Source organism: Lactuca serriola, chromosome 9 (genome assembly GCF_051521515.1).
Source record: "Lactuca serriola cultivar US96UC23 chromosome 9, Lser_US96UC23_V15, whole genome shotgun sequence".
In the NCBI taxonomy this organism is placed as follows: domain Eukaryota; kingdom Viridiplantae; phylum Streptophyta; class Magnoliopsida; order Asterales; family Asteraceae; genus Lactuca; species Lactuca serriola.
In genome coordinates this window covers 3,561,060-3,585,322 of record NC_136416.1, presented here as the reverse complement: position 1 = coordinate 3,585,322, position 24,263 = coordinate 3,561,060, and the positions used below count along the sequence as shown (strand labels likewise).

The 24,263-nt window shown below is 37.9% G+C and overlaps 1 protein-coding gene across 1 annotated transcript; it reads right to left on the bottom strand.

Moving 5' to 3' along the window:
* Positions 1-13,542: 13,542 nt before the first annotated feature.
* Positions 13,543-16,293, bottom strand: LOC145076920 (gibberellin 2-beta-dioxygenase 2-like). Its single transcript, XM_079022714.1, has 3 exons — positions 15,826-16,293; positions 14,113-14,476; positions 13,543-14,012 (listed from the first exon to the last, which is right to left on the bottom strand). The coding sequence occupies exons 1-3, from the start codon at positions 16,218-16,220 to the stop codon at positions 13,758-13,760; spliced, it is 1,014 nt and encodes a 337-aa protein (XP_078878840.1). The 5' UTR covers positions 16,221-16,293; the 3' UTR covers positions 13,543-13,757.
* Between the last annotated feature and the right edge of the window lie 7,970 nt (positions 16,294-24,263).

Here is a 24,263-nt window from a genome sequence, read left to right as displayed (position 1 = left end):
CTAAATCCCTAGGGTTGGGGACTATTTAAGAGAACTTATTTCCTCATTTCTGCCTCACCAGCTGCCCAACACCCATGAGTGAAACCCTAAACGTGTGTATTGAGCTAAGAGAGTTATAAAGCTAATCTTTGAGTATTCTAGTGCATCTTTTAAGGAGAATAGGAGATTACCCAGAAAGGAACGAGGAGGAACTTTTGGATCTAGTGCTATATCAACCAAGAACTTCCGTGGAAGGTAAAAAGCCTACACCTTTCTCATCTTATGGGTTAGATCTCGTGATTATGGAAGATTAAGGATTTTACCACCTTTTATTGGGTCATTGAGTGCATTGAGTCTATCAGGAGGTCTAGACTTCAGATATGGACCTTGTGAGGTCCATAGAGTCCAAAGGTTCCAGCTTTATGCAGCCATATGAGAGTATTTGTACTTAAACACCCTTTTTAGAGTTGTATTGGCATTTTGGAGCAAAATATGCCATGCAAGAACGTAAAGATCAAAGCTTTACGTGACATTCGAGCCTTGGGAGCCTAGATCTAGATTGTGGAGTAGTAGATCTGCCTTGAAACGTCTGAATGAGAATTCAGACTGAAGGGAATCGCCGAGTCAACGAGCTGAATCGACGAGTCGGCTAGGGTTTTCCCCGATGAGTCTGAACATAGGTAACTCGGCGAGTTGACGGGACAACTCGATGAGTTGAGTTGGGTGCTCGCGAGGTTCTGAAGGAACAAGGGGGACTCGGCGAGTCACATAGATGAACTCGACGATTCAGGTCAACACGGACAGTTGACTCGAGCGTTGACTTTTGTTGACTTTAGTGTTTGATCAAGGCAGTGAGTATGGGGACCGTGGAGGGGTAAAATGGTCTTTTACCCATTCCGTGAGTTTGAGAGAGAGATTTACCTAGTTTATTTTAAGTCATGATTTAGTGTTGATTAGAGATTAATATCTTATGTGTTAGGCGGAGTCTAGTTCGAGATTCGTGTATGAGATTATTACTTACTTGATTATGAGGTGAGTCCTCTCACTATACTTACCATGAGTGGTATCTATGTGCGACCGGTGGGTCTTATGTATTATATTGAGTATTTTGATATATCCTGCATTATGTCTTTGTGACTTATGCTGAGTATTATTATTATGAGCTTGTTGAGTTAGGACCGGAGGGTTCACCCGAGTTGTGGGACCGGAGGGTCCCTATTTAGACACATTGAACGAAGGGTCGTATTGAGTTATCCTCGAGTGGCTAATGTGACGTGTGTAGTATTTTGGGGAACTCACTAAGCTTCATGCTTACCGTGTTATGTGTTTCAGGTACTTCTCAGGATCACGGGAAGACACCGTCTTGATTGTACACACACTTGAGTTGGAGATATGTTTTTGGAGGATCCTGGATTTGTGTTATAAACAGTTTTGGAACATGTGTTTTGATAACTTGATGTTTGTGGAATTTGTGGTTTTGAAATGAGATAATTGGGTTTTTAAATGAAAAATGTTGTTTGAAAATTTACGGTGTTACACCTCAACAACTAATACTCAACTTAAGCGCCCCAAACGCCTCTTGATTTATTTATCAACACACCCAAAAGGAACCACTGGCTACAACGAACTCCTTGTCTAATAGCTTCTTTCCGCAAAGACAACTCATGTATTCCTAAGCACGTAGATCTGATGGCAACTTGCTTTGCACCCCCGACTTGAATAAATTTTGAACCAAAGTCTCGCATACCTGAACTGCAGATCCATATGACCCGTTCTTTTAAAACCATAAACTTGAACAGATCTATGATCATCCAAGAAGAACACCCAATTATCCCCCACTTAGGGTTCGAACTACCACCAACTAACATCGCAAACAGACAAACTCAAACCGAATCAACCAATACATAACATTCTTGATCCTTGGAATGTATAACACAACACAATATAATCTTCATATAAAGACCAAGCAAACTCAAAGAGATTATGTATCTCAGATGAAGACCTTGAAAACTTCCCAATCATAACCACCTCTAACATCAAGAATCCCATGCAGATGCACAATCAATAATTCTGACAGTCCATTCATAACACCAACTTTCTATCTAGAAACACATGGACTACCACACTCCTCGCCTGCAGATTCCCCAACCAACAATTCATCATGAGAATCATTTATAAATACAAGAGGCATCATTCTCATAGTCAGGATACATTAAAGAAAATAAAGTTATCATTCCCGATCCACTTCCCCTGATCACCTAAAACAATCAACTAGCACCTGACTTCACTATATCTAAAGAAAGTAGACCCTTGATATCATCTCAAGGAAACCATACCACAAGAATCGTCCTGTGTATTCCTACACTGCCATACTTGCCGCCTAAAATAACAACCATCTAGCCCCATGTTGGGTCTACATCCCAACTCTAGAAATCACATGTCTACTCTCACTTTCCTCCGAACATGGAAAGCTGGAAGAACATAACCCCCATCAAAGATATTGGCATCCTACTCCATCTTTCAATCACATATAACTGTTCTCAACTATGTACACACTGCTAATTTTCCTAGATTCTCCTTTTAGGATCTCTCTTTCAAAAATGCTCACACAAACATATTCTAACATTCTTCTTAGGCTGTCCTAGGGTTTCCTTCCCACCATTCTCCGCCATTAGCTGCAGAAGAGATTCCCTCCAATACCTTCTAACTACCTCATGAATACAATCATATGTCAAGGCACTAGATAATTCTTCAAATTCAAAGCATCACACTACAACGGTTGGACTCACACACGAGTTGCACAATAGATTTAAACCTAACCTTCTAAAATTATATAATACCTGCAACACATAACCTAACATATTCGCTTAAAAGATAGTTGATATTATTGGGGGTATCTATAAGCACAAATCAAGTAGCATTCAATCATTGAGTAATCTAAACCAGTGCCTCACCTAAACAGACCATTCTATCCAAAAATCTGAAATCCATACTAACATGTAGCTCCAAAATCTCAATCGATAAACATATAAATGCATCTCTCTTAGCATTCTATCATGCAAATCCTGAGCAGATCCATAGCCCTAATCTAGCATGGAATTCTCATATACTTATACCAAAACATTAAACATAACACATGTATGAGTATTTTAGGAAGTACTTACTTGAGCTCGGCTGATTACATGCATCACACCCCTTTTTCTTCAAAACCTTTTTGGATAACTCTATTTTTTAGAAGATTTTATTAACTCCTCAGTTTGAGTTCATACACACCTAGAGTGTGCCCAAATCCCTCAAACCAAGGCTCTGTTACCAACTTGAAATGTCTCAAAAAATTGTGAGTAAAAATTTCATTTTAAATAAGTCAAAACTATTCATTCATTATTCCAAAAGACGATTATAATAAAAGTATTCTCAAAACAACAAAGTAAAATCATAAACAGTAAATGCGGAATAAATCTCCAGAGGATGCAGTGCGGTTAAGTCAGACCCTTCCTTTTGAAACGAAAAGTACCTGAAAACATTTTAAACATAAAGCATAAGCACAAAGCTTAGTGAGTTCCCCATAATACCATATACCATACAACAACAGGCGCTGGCCAATGCGTATAACGAGCCTCGCCCTAACTCACATAATGGGCCCCACCCAATAAGTATAACAGGCCCTGCCCTAAGTTGCATAACAGGCCCCACCTAAGATACAAAACATGCAAATATCGCACAGACAACTAGCATCCTACAAACATACTAGAACCTTCCTTTAAAATGTCACTCTAGTTACTTAAGTAAAAATGTGAAATATATGCTAATCCATGAAAACACACATCATTTCTTTAGTAAGTCGTTAGTGGAGCGTGTGTGGTTAACCGACGTACCAATGTGTGACTATAAAGTCGAAATAATGGAACAAATTGAAAATTATCCTTGTTGAAGAAGCATGCGTGGTTTATCGACATGTCAATTTGAGATGACAAATGACATCGAGGTTGTAACATCCATAAAATTCATGAAAAATTTAAACTTTTAAAGCCAATCCACAAATCATTATTGTTAACAATTTATTTTTCAAAACATTTTTAATATCAAAGTTTTCCCAAAATCATAAATCAAAACACAAGGAGGTGTATGATCACGCCTTCGCCTTCCCGCGATCATCAGAGGTACCTAAAACATAACCCAAAACTGCAAACACAAAAACTTAGTGAGTTCCCCCCCCCCCCCCCAAAGTACCAACACAACACATAATCAAAATAATACCAACAAACAACATGCATACAAAGCCTTCAGTCTGACTGCACCGGCCTACAATCTATCTGGTATGCTCACAGAACCTTCATCATGACTGGTACGCCTCATCGGGACTTCATCCTATCTGGAACGTTCTTCGGGCCTTCGGCCGTATTGGTACACCCTACTGGCCTATAGTCTATCTGGGACGCCCTAGGTCTCTTGGCCTTGAGCACATAGCAAGACCCCCTCAACCTAACGTACCATCACATATCAACATATACCATATCAAACCCTAGCTAGCATATATAGACAATCATACACATCTAATAGACCACTAAGCATAGAATCATCTTATATACCAGGATACATATCTAATAGATCACTACAACATACAAGAATGCGATAAACCAGGATACCAATCCAAAGGGGCAAGCTGAATTGGTGCCTTCAACCCAATACTATAGTGAGGAAGACTCACCTCACAGACTGAACATAACTGATGAGGTCCGACTTCGAATCTCAGCTCTTTAACCGATACCTATTTCCACCAAGTGACCAATTCCATCAAAATCCCAAAATACCTAAAATACCTTCAAGGTCAAACTTGGTCAAAGTCAAAGTCAACTGGTGAACCCACTAAGTCAACTGTGTCAACCTAGTCGAGTTAACTCAACAAGGCTAACCCATGTGAGTATGTGGGGCATACTCCAGAGGTATGCTTAGTGTACGTGAAGCCTCGTAGAAGATCACCATTGGGGCGGTTGACCAAGTACACGGGGCGTACTCCCATGTATGCAGTGCGTACCCTCGCAGCCACTAAACTCCATTTAGTGCTTAATGGCTTAAGCCCTTAAGCCTATATTTCAAATCCATGACCAAAACACACCCTACAGTGATAAAGTTTCCAACTTTATGACTTTACATGTCTAATAAGATCTTAACATATGGTCTTAATCCATTAAGACCTCATACAAGATGCATGGAGCAAATCTAACCAAAGGGACTTCATTTTTATAGCTAAGGAACCTTCATGGGGCATGAAAGGATAGCTCAAAATGACAAGAACAAACCATGCACAAGATGCGACCTTTGGGACAAGAAAAGTAACATAAAACACCCAAAAATGGGATCTACCAACCAAGACATCAAGGTATAGACTTTATACCTTCTTGAGCTTCTCAAGAAGGTAAAGATCCCATATCCACAAGCTTGCTTCCACTTCAAGGCTCCTTAATGCAATTTCTTCCTCCTTCAACACACCAAGAACAAACTCTTGAGCTTAAAACACACACTAAGAAGGATAGGGTTTTCAAAAATGTCTCAAAGGATGTGGAGGCTGAAAATGTGAGGAGAAATGAGATATAATGTTTCTTAAATACCACTTAAACCCTAAAAAGTAGGGTTTCCTCCTGAAGATAGTACGTCCCGCGTACATAAGTGTACGCCCAGTGTAATAGGGCGCACCCTAGTATGCTTAGTGTACACACATGCACACATGGCGTACTCTTCCTGCCATAATTACGAAATTGCCACTAGGGATCAAAGCATAACTTTTTAGACTTAGGGACCAAAATGAAATGAAATAGAATTATAAGGATGAATTTAGAAGTACCTGAACATTGGGATGTTACAACTCTCCCCCACTTGAACTAGACTTCGTCCTCGAAGTCTGTCACAGTGAACAACTCATGATAATGCTCCTGCATCTCAGCCTTCGGCTCACAGGTCCACTCGGAGCCCCTATGGTGCTGCCATCGTACCTTTATGAAAGGTATTTATGTCACACCCCCAAACCAAGGATGGCGGAAACGTCCGGGGGTGGAGGACTTCATGTATAGTATCACAACAACGTGTATAATAGTGCTCAAAGTAAAATACAACCATCATAAATATAATTGAAAAAGTTACACCAAAGTATATGTTTATATGATTCAAATCAATTACATTATGATACAAAATGAACTGTTTAACGATTTATCATCCCATCCTCAAAACGCTGTTGATTTCCTGTTACACTAAATTCCTGAGAATACAAGTAGTTTTGAAAAGTGTCAACACAAAGGTTGGTGAGTTCATAAGCTTTTGATAGTAAGAGTTTGAAAATCGATCTTTATAAAGAGATGTATGTTACCAAGAAAAATCCAATATTTTCCTTATAAAAGTTATGTGGTCCTAAATACCAGGACCGAAAATGAACAAGTATTTGTCATACTTAAAGATGTAAAAGTGGTTTCAAATTGGCGTAAAACCCTTTCTGATTTGAGAAAACTCCCGTAATGAATGGTGTGTAGTCTTAAATGCCAAGACTGAAAATATACAGCAATATTTGTAATTGATATAAAAAGTGATTTCAAATTCACATAAAACCCTTTTTGATATGAAGACGTACAAGTAATTTTCCATACTTAAAGTAATTTCAGTGAGTTAAATCGACATAACTCGCTAATTTAAAGTTAGAACCCGTAAATCTTATGATTTGTTAATACCACATGTGAGCTATCATAACCATACTTGACTTAGACGACCTCGTAATTGCGACGTTCTTCAGGCGTCGCGAAACTGAAATGACACTTGTCACCACAAACCTGCCGGTCTAGCTGTTGCAAGCAACACATGTGTGGGTTTGTGAAACCCAATATAGATCTATACACAACTATCACGTTCTCCCTACAAGAGACTCTGGTTACAATTTACAGGACTTTTTGAATTGGTTACTTTGGAAGTAACCCGAAGCGAATGACTCACAAATTTATTCATTAACAGATTTACGTGAACTAAACTGAAAACCTTTGGTAAATAAGTTTGAGAAGTAAATGATACATAAACTATACCTATTATAGTTTATCCAAAACATTTGTAATGTATAAGAACTCTTTTATGAAAATGCATTAGTGTTTTGAATCCATAAACTATGCTCATTATAGCTTAATATACGTGTTCTAAATGAATGAATAATCTTATCATGAATGACTAAGTTTCAGTTTATGATGATAAACTAACAAGGAAACACATTCAATATTTAGAACTTATTGTTATACACTTTGCTCAACATAATACAAAGTGTTATGAAAGTTATATGTTGTTAACTAAATTTAACCTTTCTGCGCTGTTTTAGAAAAGTCATAGAAAAATCATACGAAGTCGAAAACTAAATCCGTAAATTCTGAGGGTTCCCAAAATGTGTCTAGTTTACTTATAATTTTATCATGATTTTTAATAACCTCCAACTTGGGTGAAAAGGTCCATAATCACAGACTGGTACGGATTGGTGTTTGAAATGATGGGCAATTTTGTAAAAATCACCATAAATTGTAGAAAAATCATATGGAGATGTGAAAGTAGTAATTTTAAAGCTAAGAACTTGAACTATTTGCACCTAATACAGTTTTGAAAACTAAAATGTTTAAGTTGGCCAAAACAGTCCGTGAATGGAGTCCAACTTTTCTGATGAAAGCTGTTAGAAAAGTTTAGTTATGTTCTTGGTGTTTTAACTTGTATTCCCCCCCCCCCCCTAAAAACTTGAGAAAACATGAAAATGTAGGGGTATGAACATTTCAGTAGATGGATGGTGGAGAAAAGAAGTGTTCAACTCAAGAACACTTTGGAAGATCGCCTGAAGATTCGAAGATCTAACACCAATAGTATGGAGTTTGTGTAAGATATCTATGATTTGAGTAGAAGGAAGTGAAATAATCATATGGGGGATGTTAATACTTACCAAAAGTAGAAGAAAAGCTTGGAGTATAGCCTTGAATCTCGAATTTTATAGAGAGAAAATGAGAGAAAGTGAAGTTTGTTCTTGATGGAGGAATGAGAGGAAATGAAGGAAATGTGAGGAGAGAGGAGGGTTTTCTAACCCTTGACCAAGTGTGTATTTGGAAAAAGGTGGGGAAAGTACCATGAAATGACTAGGTATGGGCTAATGGTGAATAGTGACATGGAGTGGGTATGGGAGTGGTTGCTTGTGTCATAGAATAAAGAAAAGTCAACACTCCACCTCTTGTACTTCACCCGCTCTTCTTGGATAAGGTTTATCCCCAAAAACGTGGATAAATAATAAATATGGGGCCTTATATGTTAAAATAAGGTTTTGGGTGAAAATACCGCGTTAAAACAATTAAAAACGGAGCTAAAATGAAATCGTAGTCGAAAACCGGGAAGAAATGCTCTTCCTGCGAGGCTTCTCGTAAGGGGGCCGAAGGTTCGGTCCCTTCTGGTGCTGGGCCGAAGCGAAACGAGGCGAAACAGCAAGAAGCGAAAGGGCAGGCTCGGTCCGAAGCATTAGGAGCGAAATAGACCGAAATGAACAGTAACTTCGGGTTCGGGCTTGTGCGAGGTTTGGGCCCGAGAGCACCCTTCGGGTTCGGTTCAGCAGCCTTCGGGTTCGGTCCAAGAGGGTTCGGTCCCTAAGAGGACTTTCGGCCCTAAGAGGGGTTTCGGGTCCTTAAGCCTATTTTACTCGTTTTTACCCCGTTTCAAGCCGTTTTTGACCCGGTTAAGGGTCAGAATGACCCACCCGAATGACTTCAAAAAGTTACGGGAACTTTTGAGAGAGATTTGGGAGAGATTTCACATTCTTGGAGAGATTTCTCATACAAAGAGAGGTTTGGGAGAGATTTCACATACGTGGAGAGATTTCTCATACAAAGAGAGATTTGGGAGAGATTTCACATACTTGGAGAGATTTGGGAGAGATTTCACATACTTGGAGATATTTCTCATACAAAGAGAGATTTGGGAGAGATTTCACATACTTGGAGAGATTTGGGAGAGATTTCACATACTTGGAGAGATTTCTCATACAAAGAGAGATTTGGGAGAGATTTGACATACGTGGAGAGATTTGGGAGAGATTCTCGATAAAGAGAGATAGAGTGAAAACGATTGAGGGAGGTTTCGTGTGTGACAAATGTGAGTGTCTGGCTTCACAATGCAAGGTCTGTAAACCCTGTTAAGCCTTGTTTAAGGATCTTACACACTCCCGATGAGTATGCAACATTGTTTTATCGGTTTGGCTCGTCACTTACCACAGTTTTAGGTTAAGGAGATCTAGATGTACGTACTTTTCGATTTATGATCTCTCATTAGAATAGCGAGTTGTTTAGAAATTACATAATGTAAAATCTAGTATCCACGGCTAATTGAGTCGAACGATTTGACTTGTTGACTTCAGTTGACTTTGACTTGACCGGAAATTGACGGTTGTCACAATTTCCTTGTTATGTAAAACCTTTATCTTCCTTTCCAGGATAGCCATCAGCCTCTCCACATAGTTAAGACGATCATCGACCTGAATATCATCTAAAGAAACCACTGCATCCTTGTCTAAAACGCACTTTCGTTGCTACGAAACATGGAAAGTGCTGTGAATCTGATTAAGCTCCTCAGGAAGATCCAATCTGTAAGCAACCTTGCCAACCCTGGCAATCACCCGAAATGGCACAATATACACGGGGCCCAACTTCCCTTTCTTCCTAAAGCGTATCACAGTTTTCCAAGGTGAGACCTTCAGTAATACCATGTCGTTGACCTAAAACTCCAACTCAGATCGACACCAGTCGACATAACTCTTCTACCGAATCTGAGTGGTCTGCAGTCTCTACTTGATCTACTTAATCAAATCTATGGTCAGAAGGACCACTTCGTTCTGCCCCATAACCCTGTGACCAACCTCACCCCAACAAACCGGGGTACGACATTTCCACCCATATAAGAGCTCGAAAGGCGAAGCAGTAATGCTGGAATGATAACTGTTGTTGTAGGAAAACTCCGCAAGAGGCAGGTAGAAGTCCCAACTCCCATTGAAATTGATAGCATATGCCCACAACATATCCTCAAGGGTCTGTATCGTCCACTCACACTGGCCGTCGGTCTGCGGATGATAAACAGTGCTGAAGTGCAACCTCGTGCCCAGTTCCTCATGGAACCTCTGCCAAAAACGAGAGGTGAACCGAACATCAAGATCTGAAACAATGGAGACTGAAACCCTATGGCGAGCAATGATCTCACGAACATACACATCATCCAACTTCTCAGCCGAAGAACTCTCCCGAATCGCCATAAAGTGGGCACTCTTGGTCAATCGATCCACGATGACCCAGATAACATAAAAACCCTTTTCTGTATTAGGTGATTAATATATTAAATGGAAATAGTAATAATTAATTAAGAATTAATAAGAAATTAATTGGAATTAATTTTGGGATTAATTAGAATTAATTGAGTGTGCAAGGGCTAACCTGTATTTGTTTAATAGTTAAACAAAAGAGAGGTTCCAGAACCTTCCTACAGGGGACGATTTTGGAGACCCTTATTAGGGTTTCTGGAAGCCTCCATGATGATTAGGAATATTAGACACTCATAGGTCTCTCATATGTTTCCATTCTTTATTGTGATGTTGTATCTTCTTGTACTTTTCCTTATTCTCAAAGGGTTGTAAATGTAAATTATTCTTATTATAAATTGTGCGCTTCTCCTCCATATGGAGACACTTTCTGTCATGGTATCAGAGCTGGTATAAATACGGCCATATAGTCTCCTATTTTCGGCCACTTGTCCTCTTAAAACAATAGACGATATTTGTCTCTCCCCCTCTCCTTAATTGTCTTCTAATTTTAGGGTTTGGGTGCAAACCATTAGAGACACTAAGGCCCTGTTTGATTTTGATCTAACCGAGTCAGGTCAGACAAAAATGTATGACTCGTTCAACTCTATGTGTTTGATATGCTTGAGTTTTGCATCTAATTGGGTCACCAATGTCTTACTCGCTCATCACAAAAAAACTTGTTGACTGAGAAAGTGTGAAATTGATTCCACCGTTGCCCTTGAACCAGCACCACCCTCACATCCTCCTTTTTCATAGCCATCAATTTAATCTCTGGAAATGAAAAAAGAAACACGAACAGAGGTAGCAAACGAGGTGGTCCGGTGGAGAATTATCCAAAAGAAACACAAAAGGGCCAAAGTTGAAAGAAAGGTGGAGCATATTGGGACCGGTGATGGCAGATCGGTCGATGGGGGCTGCTCCGACAGCTCCTCTTGATTCTTCTTTCCTGACCCGACAAAACACGAAGAGGCTATTGCCTCTTTCATCTCGTCGGAAATTTAGGGGCAAGAGGTTGTTGCCTCTTTGATGTCGTCGGAAAAAGAAAACAAGCACCACCAAGGAAATGGGTGTTTTATGTTTGGGTATATGGCTTGCCTCATTGACTCTTTGAGGGCAACTGGGCAAAGAGGAAGAAAAAGAAAAGGAAAGAGAAAGAAATGAAGAAGCAAATATGTGTACACGATTTTTTGGATATCAATTTAAGAAATAAGGAAAATAGACAAAAGGTGTATACATTATTATTATTATTATTATTATTATAATAATAATAATAATAATTATTATTATTATTATATAGAGCATAAGGGTAAAATAGTCATTTTGTATTAGTCAGCATATTTAGTCAGATGTACAATCAAACAGCATGATCGCTTACTCAGTCAGAATTTATTACTCAGACAGACCTTTCCTAGTCAGGATTTTCTCAATCAACAACTATCAAACGACCCCTAAGGTTTTGGTGCTAGCTTTTCAAGCTCTACAAATAAATGATTGAAGTGATTTGTTTGCTACAACAAATCTAAGTTATGTAACCATAATCCATGATTTCGATTATTATAGGGTTCATTTTAGTATTTTGTTAATAATGCATGTTACCTTCAAAGTGTTAAAGTCATAGATCCTTATAGGTTGCATGTGTCATTCTGAAGTGTTAAATGATTTTGCGCATTGTACATGTTATAACCCATAAATTCCATAAGTTTTTGTTGATTTTTGATAGGTGCTTAATTTTTTGTTTGGGGTCTGGGTAGACTTACTAAAAAAAACTCACAACAGTGAAAAACTATCGTAAATGTTATTAAAATAGTAATAAGTTGAGATTGGAGATGCTGTATAAGATTGAGGGATGTTGAAAGTATAATGTCATTATCCAATCTTGACCGGGAAAGTTTTATTATTTATTCTAGCTTAACGTGGTTGTATTCCAGGACTGGTTTGAGAAGAAAGCAATAAGAGTTGGTCATAGCTACAAGATCGTATAAGAAAGGGGTTGAAAGTGAACAAAATCTAAGAGTATCCACTAAAAATGAAAAAGAAAGTAAATAAATGATTACATTATCATATTCATTACATCATTTATGAAGTTTAGTATATATAAAGAAAAAAAAAACGTTTCACTGTATCCTAAAAGTTCTTTTACATTTTCTTTAATGATCGCATAATTTGAGTTGTACAGAAAACTCATAAACATTTATAAGTTGGGATTTTTTAATACGTGGCTTAAGGACACGTATATACTAATAAACATCAATCATAGCAAATATTATCACGATTAAATATACAATATATATTATCTTCATCTCATGTTTATTGTTTACTTTTAACTTTTGAAATCTTCTTTTTTTTTTTAATTTTGATTTTAAATATTTTTTATTTTTGATCTATAATAATTGATGCAAAATATATAAATAAATTATTTTTTAAATGTTTTTTTTCATTGTTATAAGTTTCATAGAGTAATGTAATATAAATAAAAATATTTAAAATCAAAATTAAAAAAATAAAAACTTCAAAAGTAAACAATAAATATAAAACAGATAGAGTATTTATTAAAAAGATCAGTCATTTTACATCTTCGTTAATAAATAAAGAAATTTTTTTTCACATGTCACTTTTATTGATTTGACCACATCATTTTGTGATTATTTTCAATTAATTTTTTTTCACATGACATTTTATAGTTTTTTTATTTTATTAATTTCCACATCATATTTAAATATAATAATTACAATAAATGTAATAATAAATACATATCAATTTCATTAATTGACTTTCTTTTAATTTCAAATTTTTTAAATTAAAGTTTCATTAATTTTCTTTGTTTATTTATTTAAATTATTTGTTTAATTAAGAAAAAAAAGAGTTTAATTTTAATAGTTTAATTTTTTTTTTATAAATTCAAACTTCTCAAATATTTCGAATTTCATATTTTTTTTTAATTAAACTCATATAATACATAGATGTTATACCTAGTTATTATAATAATCTTTATAATTAATTCATTTTATATTTAATTATAATTAATGTTTTATATACGTGTTTTTAAGACGAGTATTAGAAAATCCTAAGTTTTAAATACCAAAAATCCTTTGAGTCATTTGTTCCGAAAGTTACAAAATCCAACACATTTGCAACTTCTTTTAAGACCAAAAACAAAAAATACGCTTCCATGCTCCTAACTGCTTTATATATTATTGGCAATATATTAAGAAATATTCTCCAAAAAATTTGAAAAAATCCAGAAAAATATATTATTAATCAATTAGATAGTAGGCACTAGACACATCTACATATCCTTTATCTACAAACAACAAATTCATCCTGCAAAAAATCATTTTGATAGATGATGGCTTAGTTGATTATACATATGGGCTTTTTTTTTTTTTTTCTTCTCTCTAACCTATATATTGTTCTCAGATACATGAGAACATTAATTTTATCATCATAAACCCGAATGACACTTAAAATGATCGATTCTTTGGTCCCCTAAACGTAGAGAATATGCAGCTTTTTTGTACTCGTTCCACGTAAACGATTTGTAAAGTCTTTGTTCTCCCGGTGAGATGATTTGTGGGATCGGAAATATCCATTCGTTCATAGCTGGTGCTGCAAAATACATCATCGACAATCTCGACCTGCTCGACATATTCGCCATTACTCTATGCCTTACGCTTTTTAATCTTCCATTCGTCAAAACCTGCATTCATCAAAAGTCAAAACTTAATTATATATTCAAAGTACTCAAACAAAGTAAACGCAAAATTAAGCATGAATGATTAAAAGTAATAATAATCTACCTCTAATGCATCTCCAACAAAGACGCAAAAATCGGTGGGTTCGACATTAACTGGTATCCAAAGACCGTCAACGGTAGAAATTTGGAGGCCAGGAACGTCGTTTGACCTCAAAATGGTAAAAATCTGAGGGTCGGAATGCTCTCCAAACCCAATTCGTTGATGTGATTGAGAGGCTTTATAATTGGATTCATGAGTAGTTTTAACCCCAGGATAATGATTGATACGGAAACATGAATCACTATCAACATCTTCAATAAAACGACTAAAGATGTTTGTGTCAGTTAACGAAAGCCCAAGTGCCAATATTTCCAACAACCCACATGTCAACCCTTTCACTACGTGGATGTAATCCTCCACCGCACAACTGCACAAAAAAAATTTCAAAATCAACCACAAAACTTTCAAAAATTACACTTTTTAACCCAATATTAACAAATCTTTACAAAATAAACTGTTGTCAGTCACCTAACGTTCGTTGAAAGATTCCTTTATTTGAGTATGAAAACTAATGTACTTGTCTCCCTCTATTTTTGGTTACCGACACATGGACTGTTCCCAATCTCCTTTTTCCCGTTTCATTAAAATCGGTACGACTAATTGGGACACCTTCATAAGTATCATCATCACTTATGTTTCAAATCATTGTATATAATGTATTTTTAAATAAAACCCAGATTTTAAACAACTAATTAATTAAACACATACGTACGTACGCTAATATTGTTTGTTGCGTGTTTAAGGGAGGCACGTGAACTTATATAGATGATATGTTGACTTTCGATTAGATGAAAAGCTGGTTTGACTTGGTGTTATTTGCCTAACTAATAAGATGATTGGGTCATCTCCTTATGATTGCGTAAGGCATGATCTCAAAACCCACATACATTAGTGGGTTGCTTATGATAATTCTTTAACATAAAGCCCTTTTTAACGCCATTTCATATACGTTTTATAATGTTTCTTGTAATTATAACTATATATTAAAGCATAAATTTTGTGATTACCATCATACTATAATTTTGTATTGTTAAATCAAATGATTCCTTGAAATTCGGGGAAAAGAATCAAACAAGAAAACATAAGTGTTTGTTAATACGGAGAAGCCGGCTAAAAAGCGGAGTGGACCTCAGCCGCTTTGAACTTAAACAAAAAGACGACCTAGGATTAATAATAATGTTTTATTTTTCTAGGACCCGAATCATCGGCCAGCGTGGCAGCCGAACCACTTCTTTATATATATACATGAATTGAAGAGTTGAATTTTTTTTTTTTTTTTTTTAAATTTAATTCGAAATTAATGGGGACCTACGGGTGAGTACAACTGAACGAACACTGCATGTGTCGGAAGACATGTTCCACAACTCATACATATAATATATTCTCGTACTCATTAAAATGTTGGCCAAATTATGGACAAATCGGATGAGAAAGACGATGTACTTGAAAAACTACAGACGGACCACATATACAGTTGTTAAAATGATTAACACATTTTCTTTTAAACACAGAAGAAAACGGTATAAAGACGCTTAATGGATTTTGGGTTTTAAAGACAGTTAAAAAGAGCGTCTTGTCATTGTCATCGATTCATCGGATTTTGTGGTTGGTGATCATTGAATTAATTGAAGATTGATATTTTATTATATATATGTAACGTGATCATCACTCATAGGAATATATATATAAACGTGAGATTGATTGATGATTACATACCTGAAATCTGTTGGTTGGTCTGAGACGACATTGAAGGTATCGGAGTGAAGGAGAAGCTGATCAGGGTTGGCTTGAAGTAGAAGGTATTCAAGTTCACCCACATCTCCATTGAAACCGATGCTGCGGCAACCATACCCGAAAGGGCTAGGTGGATTGGATTTGGCTTTGAGTTTTTCAGAGGCAGGCTTGAAGAAGAAACCATTAGCAACTTCCTCCATTTTGGAGATGATTTCAATGGGGACTCCATGGTTAACGACCTTGAAGAAACCGTAGTCTTGACAGGCTGTGATGATGCGGTGAGATAAGGTGGTGGTGTCCAGGGAGAGATCGATGATTGGGATGCCAATGGCTTGGGTCTTTTTGGTTCTTAATGGGGAAGGGGAAGAGAGAACCATGGTTGCGATTGCTAAAGAAGGTGAAAGGGGAATGTGGGTGATGAGGCCATGAGGGGGTTAAATAGTAGTTGTGTTACGTAAGATTGCGTGATGAGGGTACCACAGCAATCGGGACCTTTCTTTTATGGAGGACAAAATAGTTGTTTTTGTCCACTGTACTCTACATATTTTATATAAATTTTTATATATTGGATTATATGATATAATTAACAAAATATTAGTGATGGTGGGTTAATAACAAACACTATAAATTAAAGTTTATATCATTTGATCAATCACTACTTCAAAATTTATCATAACGGATGATCATTACTACAAAATTGAGTATAATGATGTGCAAAAAAAACATCAATCAATTATCAATAGATAAAATACGTGGATAATAAAATTTTGATTTCTTTCATAATTATTAACTTTCTTTTGCTATCATTTACCAATAAACATATCTTCGTGTTAACAAAATCATTATGATTTTGTTATGATGTTTTAACTCCAAGTTCATTGAAAAATTATGTACAAAAAAAAGCGAATAAATGAGAACATATATAAAAATTTATTATCTTATAATTTATTATTCCTTCTTAGTTTTTTACTTTAACTTTATTAAAAAATTTATTAATTTATAAAATAAACATTTTCATAAATTTTTATTTTATGAATCTTTTTTTTTTATCTTGATAAAAAAACAATTAAACATAAAAATGTGACCTACCAATCATTATAATTATAATTATTATAATTATTATAAATAACCATAATTTTGATGATCATTAAATATGATTTTCCTTTGGAACTTTACTTTTTTACAAACTTTCACAAACTGGAATGTAAAGTGAATAAGATCATCAAACACTTGCATAAATATTTGAATACTATACAAAATTTTTAATAAAAACAAATACTTATAAATGTTATAACAAAAAGTAATGAAAATTATTTTGTCAATTAATTTATAGATATTTGTTTTATTGTATCTTAGAACTTTGTGTTATAAAATATTTCATAAAAAAAAATTTGAAAATCAAAATTTAATCTCCTTTTTCTACCGATAAAAAACAATTAAACAACTAAACGCGAGTTTAAGTTTTATTAGAAACATCAATATTTTGCTACCTCCTATGCTTTTGTTGCCTGAAGGGCCCAAATTTTGGGTATTGCAAGACCACATCTTATTGGATAGCGGTATATATGGTATGAATTTTGATTATGGTTGTACCTTGGCATCCCTTCGCAACAAGCTTCAAGATTTTGACATTAACAGTTTTACTACTAAAGACACCCCCCCTCCCCCTAAATCCCAGAATACACTGGTGAGTGCCCATTTTTGTATAATTATCCAAAATATGGAAGTGCATCTCGACATGACGGTTCGGCAGAAAGCGGTTTTCCAGTGTTTACGTGCATTACATGCTCATGATTTTCTTCTGGCTATCCCTATAGATGGGCTTGGCCAACAAATGTCTTCCGTGGAGTATCGTACTGTGACATCCCCTAATTTCTCGGCCAGAAAAGACCGATTTAATTTATGCTTTTTAAAATAAAATCAGAGAAATCTTTTTATAAGATGTTGCGGAGTTGGTCCCCAAACAACATATGATAAAATTTTATCAAGATCCTGCATTAAGAAGGTATATATTTTCCATATATATATATATATATATATATATATATATATATATATATATATATATATATATATATATATATATATATATATATATCAAAACCTCGGGATGCCATGTTCCGATACAGATCAAAAGCATAAACAAGACATTATAAGCCTTTCAACAGTTATTTACAACTACTGGCCTATAATCCAAAAATCTCTCGTCGTCCTCCGACTATGCTCGGGGTCCACTACCTGTAATCATAAAACTGAGTGGGTCAGGCTTGGGAGCCTGGTGAGCATATAGGGTTTTCAACCCACAATAATATACTTATTAAGTTCACCAATCAACAATAACCTTCATTACCCATTCCCGTTGTCCTCACTTTACGTCCCTAAACACCTATCACAAGGGACCTAGCCTAAGGATTATCATCGGGATGGACACTACTGCTAAGGGGTTTCCTCAGCCATACATGTCCTTAAGGCAACCATGAGAGGGATGGTGTACGCCAATGAACATTTAATTCATCAACACCTACAAGTTGCGAACCTGCTAGTGTTCCACTGGACTATCTAGAAAGTCTGTGGTCGTCATCTGTACTCCGCTAGATGACTACAACAACAACAACAACAACATCGAGGTCTCTCACCATTTTAACACACATCAACTATTTCATTTACCCATGTTCTACCCAACATATTTTGTAGATAAATAGCATATACAGTTTAAAACTTGTATAAAACATCAATTCAACAGTCACCTCGAATAAACAATTAGCACATAACACATATTTCAAGGTAAATACTTCATATCTATGTGTAAATTGAAAGTAATTACACACTCACGTATTTTGGTGAAAATCGGGCAGCAATTCGTTTCCTAAAACGATCGTTTCTAATAAAACCGGGAGTTTTATTGAGAAACCGGGCTCTACAAATGTAACATCCCGAGTTCAAGAGTGCAATTTCAGGGTTCAAAGTGTAAGTATGAAAGGAGAACTCGGCGAGTCCATGGGTGGACTCGACGAGTAGGGTCGCGACTTGGTCGCGTGTTAAGTGGACTACTCGGCGAGTCGGAGGCTGGACTCGGCGAGTTGGCGCTGAGTGGAGAAAACCCTAAACCCGGAGGATGAGCCTTATTTAAAGGACATTATGCCCACTCCTCAGCCTCCTTACCCCCTGTAGAAGTCCAGAAGCCCTGAGGCGCGATTTTGAGGGATTAGAGTGCATTTGGAGCTTGGAGGAGTGATTGTTGAAGAAATCTTGAAGGAGAAGAGACTTGAATCAAAGGGCTTTGCAAGGATCCGGATTAATCTTCTCTTGGAGCTTCCTTTTGAGGTATTATTTCATTGTTTGAGCTGTTATTATCTAGATTCATCATTTTTGGAGGTGTTAGAGATCATATCCTTTGGTGTGTTGGAGTTTAGAGGTTAGATCTGAGGTTGCTACCTCAGATCTGGAATGGAAAAGGGTTAGAATGCATAAAAGTCCCTGATTTTGAGTGATTGGTGGAGCTATCTTGTCCCAACCCAAACCCTAGAGTGAAAATGCCTAGATCTCCTTGGATTCACGTAAAGTTTTCCACTTTACGTGATGGATGGCCTTAGGAAGGGTAGATCTATGGTTTGGATCATCTGCATGGCTTGGAAAGCCTCGGTATGGATTCAGACCCAGTGGTACTCGGCGAGTCACATGGGTAGACTCGGCGAGTTGCTTGAAGATAGGCGGGAACTCGGCGAGTTGGAAGAACAACTCGGCGAGTTGGATGAAGATGGCCTGGAACTCGACGAGTTGGAAGAACAAATCGGCGAGTAGGTTGAAGATAGCCTTAGACTCGATGAGTCTGTTCTTGGACTCGGCGAGTCTTGTCGAAGAGTCCCAATCTTTTCTGGTTGAGCCGAGAATCGGTGAGTCAAGGGATGACTCGGTGAGTTGTGTGTGAGTGGACTCAGAATTGTTGGACTCGGCAAGTCTCGGGGTGACTCGGCAAGTTGGGTCGCGGATTGAAGGGAATTCTGAGCATGGGGACTTGGCGAGTAGAGTCAGTCAGGGGTTGACTTTGACTTTGACTAAGGGTTGACTAGTTGTCTTCCTGGGTTTTTTGGTAATTATTGAGTTCAGTGCCTTGGTGTTGTTCAGTGGAGGAGTTCGTGTCGGAGTTGGAGCAGCGGGATCTTATCTTTTCAGCCGGCAGTTTCGAGGTGAGTTATCCTCACTATATCAACAAGGTCTAAGGCACCAAGGCCGGCCCTTTATCGGATTGAGATCCGGGTATTTGTTGTTATGTTATTGCTTTGATATGTTTGCATCCTGGTAGCTAGGATGGTATATGTTAGAGACCTGGTTAAGGTCGGTTCCCTGATATGTAGGGTGATGCTATGCTAGTGACCGGTTAGGTCGGTATCCTGGTTAGGATGATGGTATGTTATGTGATCTGTTTGATCGGCTTGTTGACTGTGAATTGTTATATGATTGTATGTTTATGTGCACATGGTTGTTTGGACTGGAGTTGGGTTGAGGCGGGTCCTGCTTTGTGCTGTAGGCCTAGATATCCAGGGCGTACCGGTTGTCCCGAAGGCCCAGCGAGTGGTCCGGATAGGCTGTAGGCCCCAAGAGGGCCGACCAGACGTGCCGAGGCTCGGAGAGTGGACCAGGCCGACTAAAGGCCCGGCGTGGGCAGACCAGTCATACTGTAGACTCAGAGAGTGGACCGGGTGGATTGAAGGCCCGTTGCGAGCAGACCAATCACACTGTAGACTCGATGTATATGGCTAGACTCGGAGGGTGGACCAGGTGGACTGTTGGCCGGTACGGCAGACCAGTCACACAGTAGACCCGAAGTGCATGGCTGTTCTATGATCGGAAATGTTATGGCATGTTATGCGTGTATGGTATATGTGGTTAGTATTTTGGGGATATCTCATTAAGCTTTCGGGCTTACAAGTTGTGGTTTAATGTTTTTCAGGTTCTTCAGGAGACCGTGGCAAGGCAAAGGCGTGATCGTACCACTCCTCGTGTTTTTGTCGTGATGTGATTATGGGAATACTTTAAATAAGTTTTGTTGAAAACCTTTTTGTAATAACTTTAATGGAATCGGTTTGTTTTTGAAAAATTTAAATTAGTTGGAATTTTTCGGTCGTTACAGCAAAAGTCGGGCTTCGAAACCGAAAAGATAAATTTTTCGGGCTTCTCGGGCACTTCGTGGAGTATTCCGGGCTTTACAATCGATAACGGGGATTTGTGGGATTTTAAGATGAAAGAAATATGGGTTTAGGGGTTAAATATGGCAAAATTCCAAAATTACCCGGGAGGTCTCGTACCCTTCTATTTATAGGGGCGAGGCTTCTGATCCAAGGGCTGAGAAGCATCTGATCCGACGGCTGAGAGGGTTCGCAGGCGAAGGCTCGCACGAGGCTGCGCATGGCTCGTACCTGCGAGGGCTCGCTGGCAGCTTCTAAGTGGACCGGAGTCTATTGGTGCACCTGCGAGGTTCGGAGCTAGGCTATGCGAGGCTCGGAACACGCGGCAGGCATTGCGAGGCTCGGACGGAGAGCTGGCTGCTTCGGATTGGGCCTCCTCCTCGGTCGAATCAAGATCCGACACATGGCTTCGCATGACTCATCAGCTTCGGTGACTCAGCAGCCTAGTGACTCAACGGGACACGTGGCGCATGCGAGGCGAGGGTGACGTGGCAAAGTGTGATTATGCGAATTTTCTCGATTTTCGTGCCAAAACTTCTAAAATCCATAACTCTCGCATACGAGCTCCGTTTTTGATGTTCTTTATATGCACGCGTAGCTAAAATTACACTCTACAACTTCCGTTTAGACTTCGTCAGCTAATTTTGACTGTAAATTTTATATTATTATTTTTAACAGACCGGGACAGGAAATTCGTTAAAAATTCATAACTTATTCATCCGACGTCCGTTTTCGTCAGACTTTTTACCGTTATGCTCCTAATGACGAGACCTTCAATTATCGTTTAGGTTGTGTCGGCTAAAAATCGCTCAATCTAAAATTCGAGTTTTTAGCTGTCTATTGCTAAGCTGAAACTTCGAAAAATCATAATTTCCTCATACGAAGTCAGATTTGGGCGTTCTTTTTATCGAACTTCTCGGTTTAACGAATCCTACGACTTTCATTTAGATTACTAAGGCTAAAAAGTAGTTTATCGAAAACTCACTTTTTACGACATTCAGCACCGTGCCGGTTTTGTCGCGAAACTTCGACAGGTCATAACTTCTTCGTTATAACTCGGATTTTGGTATTCTTTATACCCCCAAATCCTTGTTTCGACCATTACAACTTTATGTAAAGATATCGAGCTTATCTCACACTTTAATTTTGACGCTGATTTTTATTCTTAATTAATTAAGCCCTAATAATTAAGCATAAAACACATAATTCACATAATATTCACATAATTCCTTTTCATTTCTTCAAAGTGAGTTACAAAGGTTAACCTAGACTATCAACTCAATATAAATGCCTAGGCTAGAAACACGAGTGTTACAATTCTCTCCCGCATTGGATGATTCCATCCCCGGAATCACATATCACCAAACAACTGCGGGTAGCGACTCATCATGTCACTCTCCGTTTCCCAAGTGAGATTTGGTCCACTCGTATGTTTCCAGCGCACAAGCACTAAATCGACCATCTTGCATCGTAACTTCATAGTCTTACGGTCAATGATTGCCTCAGGTTCTTCGATCAACCTCTTGTTTTCATCGAACCTTAACTCAGAAATCGGAATTATGTCGGGCACATCTCCCGTGAACTTTCTCAAATAACACACATGAAAGGTGTTATGAATACCCTCTAGTTCTTCTGGTAACTCTAGCTTGTAAGCTTGATTCCCGATCCTCTGAAGAACTTTAAATGGTCCAATAAACCTTGGACTCAACTTCCCTCTCTTACCAAATCTTATAAGTCCCTTCCACGGCGAGACTTTAAGTAAAACCGAATCTCCAACATCGAAGGATATCGGTTGTCTTTTCTTGTCAGCATAACTCTTTTGACGATCTTGAGCAGCTAACATCCTTTCCCTTATCACTTTCAACTTTTCAGCAGTCTCATGGACTATTTTAGGTCCCATAAACTGCTTTTCCCCAGCTTCCAGCCAGCATGATGGCGTTCGACACTTCTCCCCATACTAAGCGTGATAAGGTTCCATCTTGATGCTCGAGTGGAAACTATTATTATAGGATAATTCTACTAAAGGTAAGTGTTCATCCCAGTTACCTTAGAATTCTAGGGTACATGCTCTCAGCATATCCTCCAATGTTTGAATCGTTCGCTCGCTCTGACCATCGGTTTGCGGATGGTAAGATGTACTCAAACACAACTTGGTACCCAATTCCTCTTGTAGACTCCTCCAAAATATCGAGGTAAAACGGCTATCACGATCAGACACAATCGTTAACGGAACACCGTGAAGCCTCACAATTTCCTTCACGTAAGAATTCGCAACTTTATCCATAGACCATTTCTCTTTGGCTGCTATGAAATATGCACTCTTAGTGAAGCGATCAACGACCACCCAAATCATGTCATGACCGTTCCTTGTTCTGGGTAGTTTAGTCACAAAATCCATGGTGATGTCTTCCCATTTACCCATGGGTACGGGTAAAGGTTCTAAACTCCCATACGGTTTCTGATGTTGTGCCTTAACCCTAGCACAAGTTACACACTCGGCCACATACTTAGCAACATCGAGCTTCATCGTAGGCCACCAATAATAGGGTTTTAAATCCCTATACATTTTTGTACTGCCGGGATGAATCGAGTACATGGTCTTGTGAGCTTCTTCCATCAGAAGATCTCTTACTCCGCCCGTCTTAGGTACCCAAATCCTATCTTGGAATACCTTAAAACCTTGGTTGTTTGTACCGAACACTAACGTTTTGCCCAAACGTTCTTCCTTTCGGTCATTTTTCTCTAAAGCTTCCTCTTGAGCTTTCTTTATACTTTCCACAATTGTCGAGACAACTTCAATTCTCAACACTCTTGGCCTTTTCTTTTCAAGGTTCACCTTCCAACTGAGAGCATTAGCAACCATATTTGCTTTACCAGGGTGGTAAAGTATTTCACAGTCGTAGTCCTTGAGTAACTCTAGCCAGCGTCGTTGACTCATGTTTAATTCCTTCTGATTAAAGAGATATTGGAGACTCTTATGATCAGTGAAAAGCTTACACTTTGTGCCATAAAGATAATGCCTCCATATCTTTAAGGAAAATACTACCGCTGCCAACTCCAGATCATGAGTGGGGTAGTTCTTTTCATGTTCCTTCAATTGCCTCGATGCATACGCGATCACTTTATCCCTTTGGGTCAGAACACAACCTAACCCAACTCCAGATGCATCACTATAAACTGCGAAGTCATCAACTCCTTCAGACAATGAAAGAATCGGTGCTTCACACAATCTCT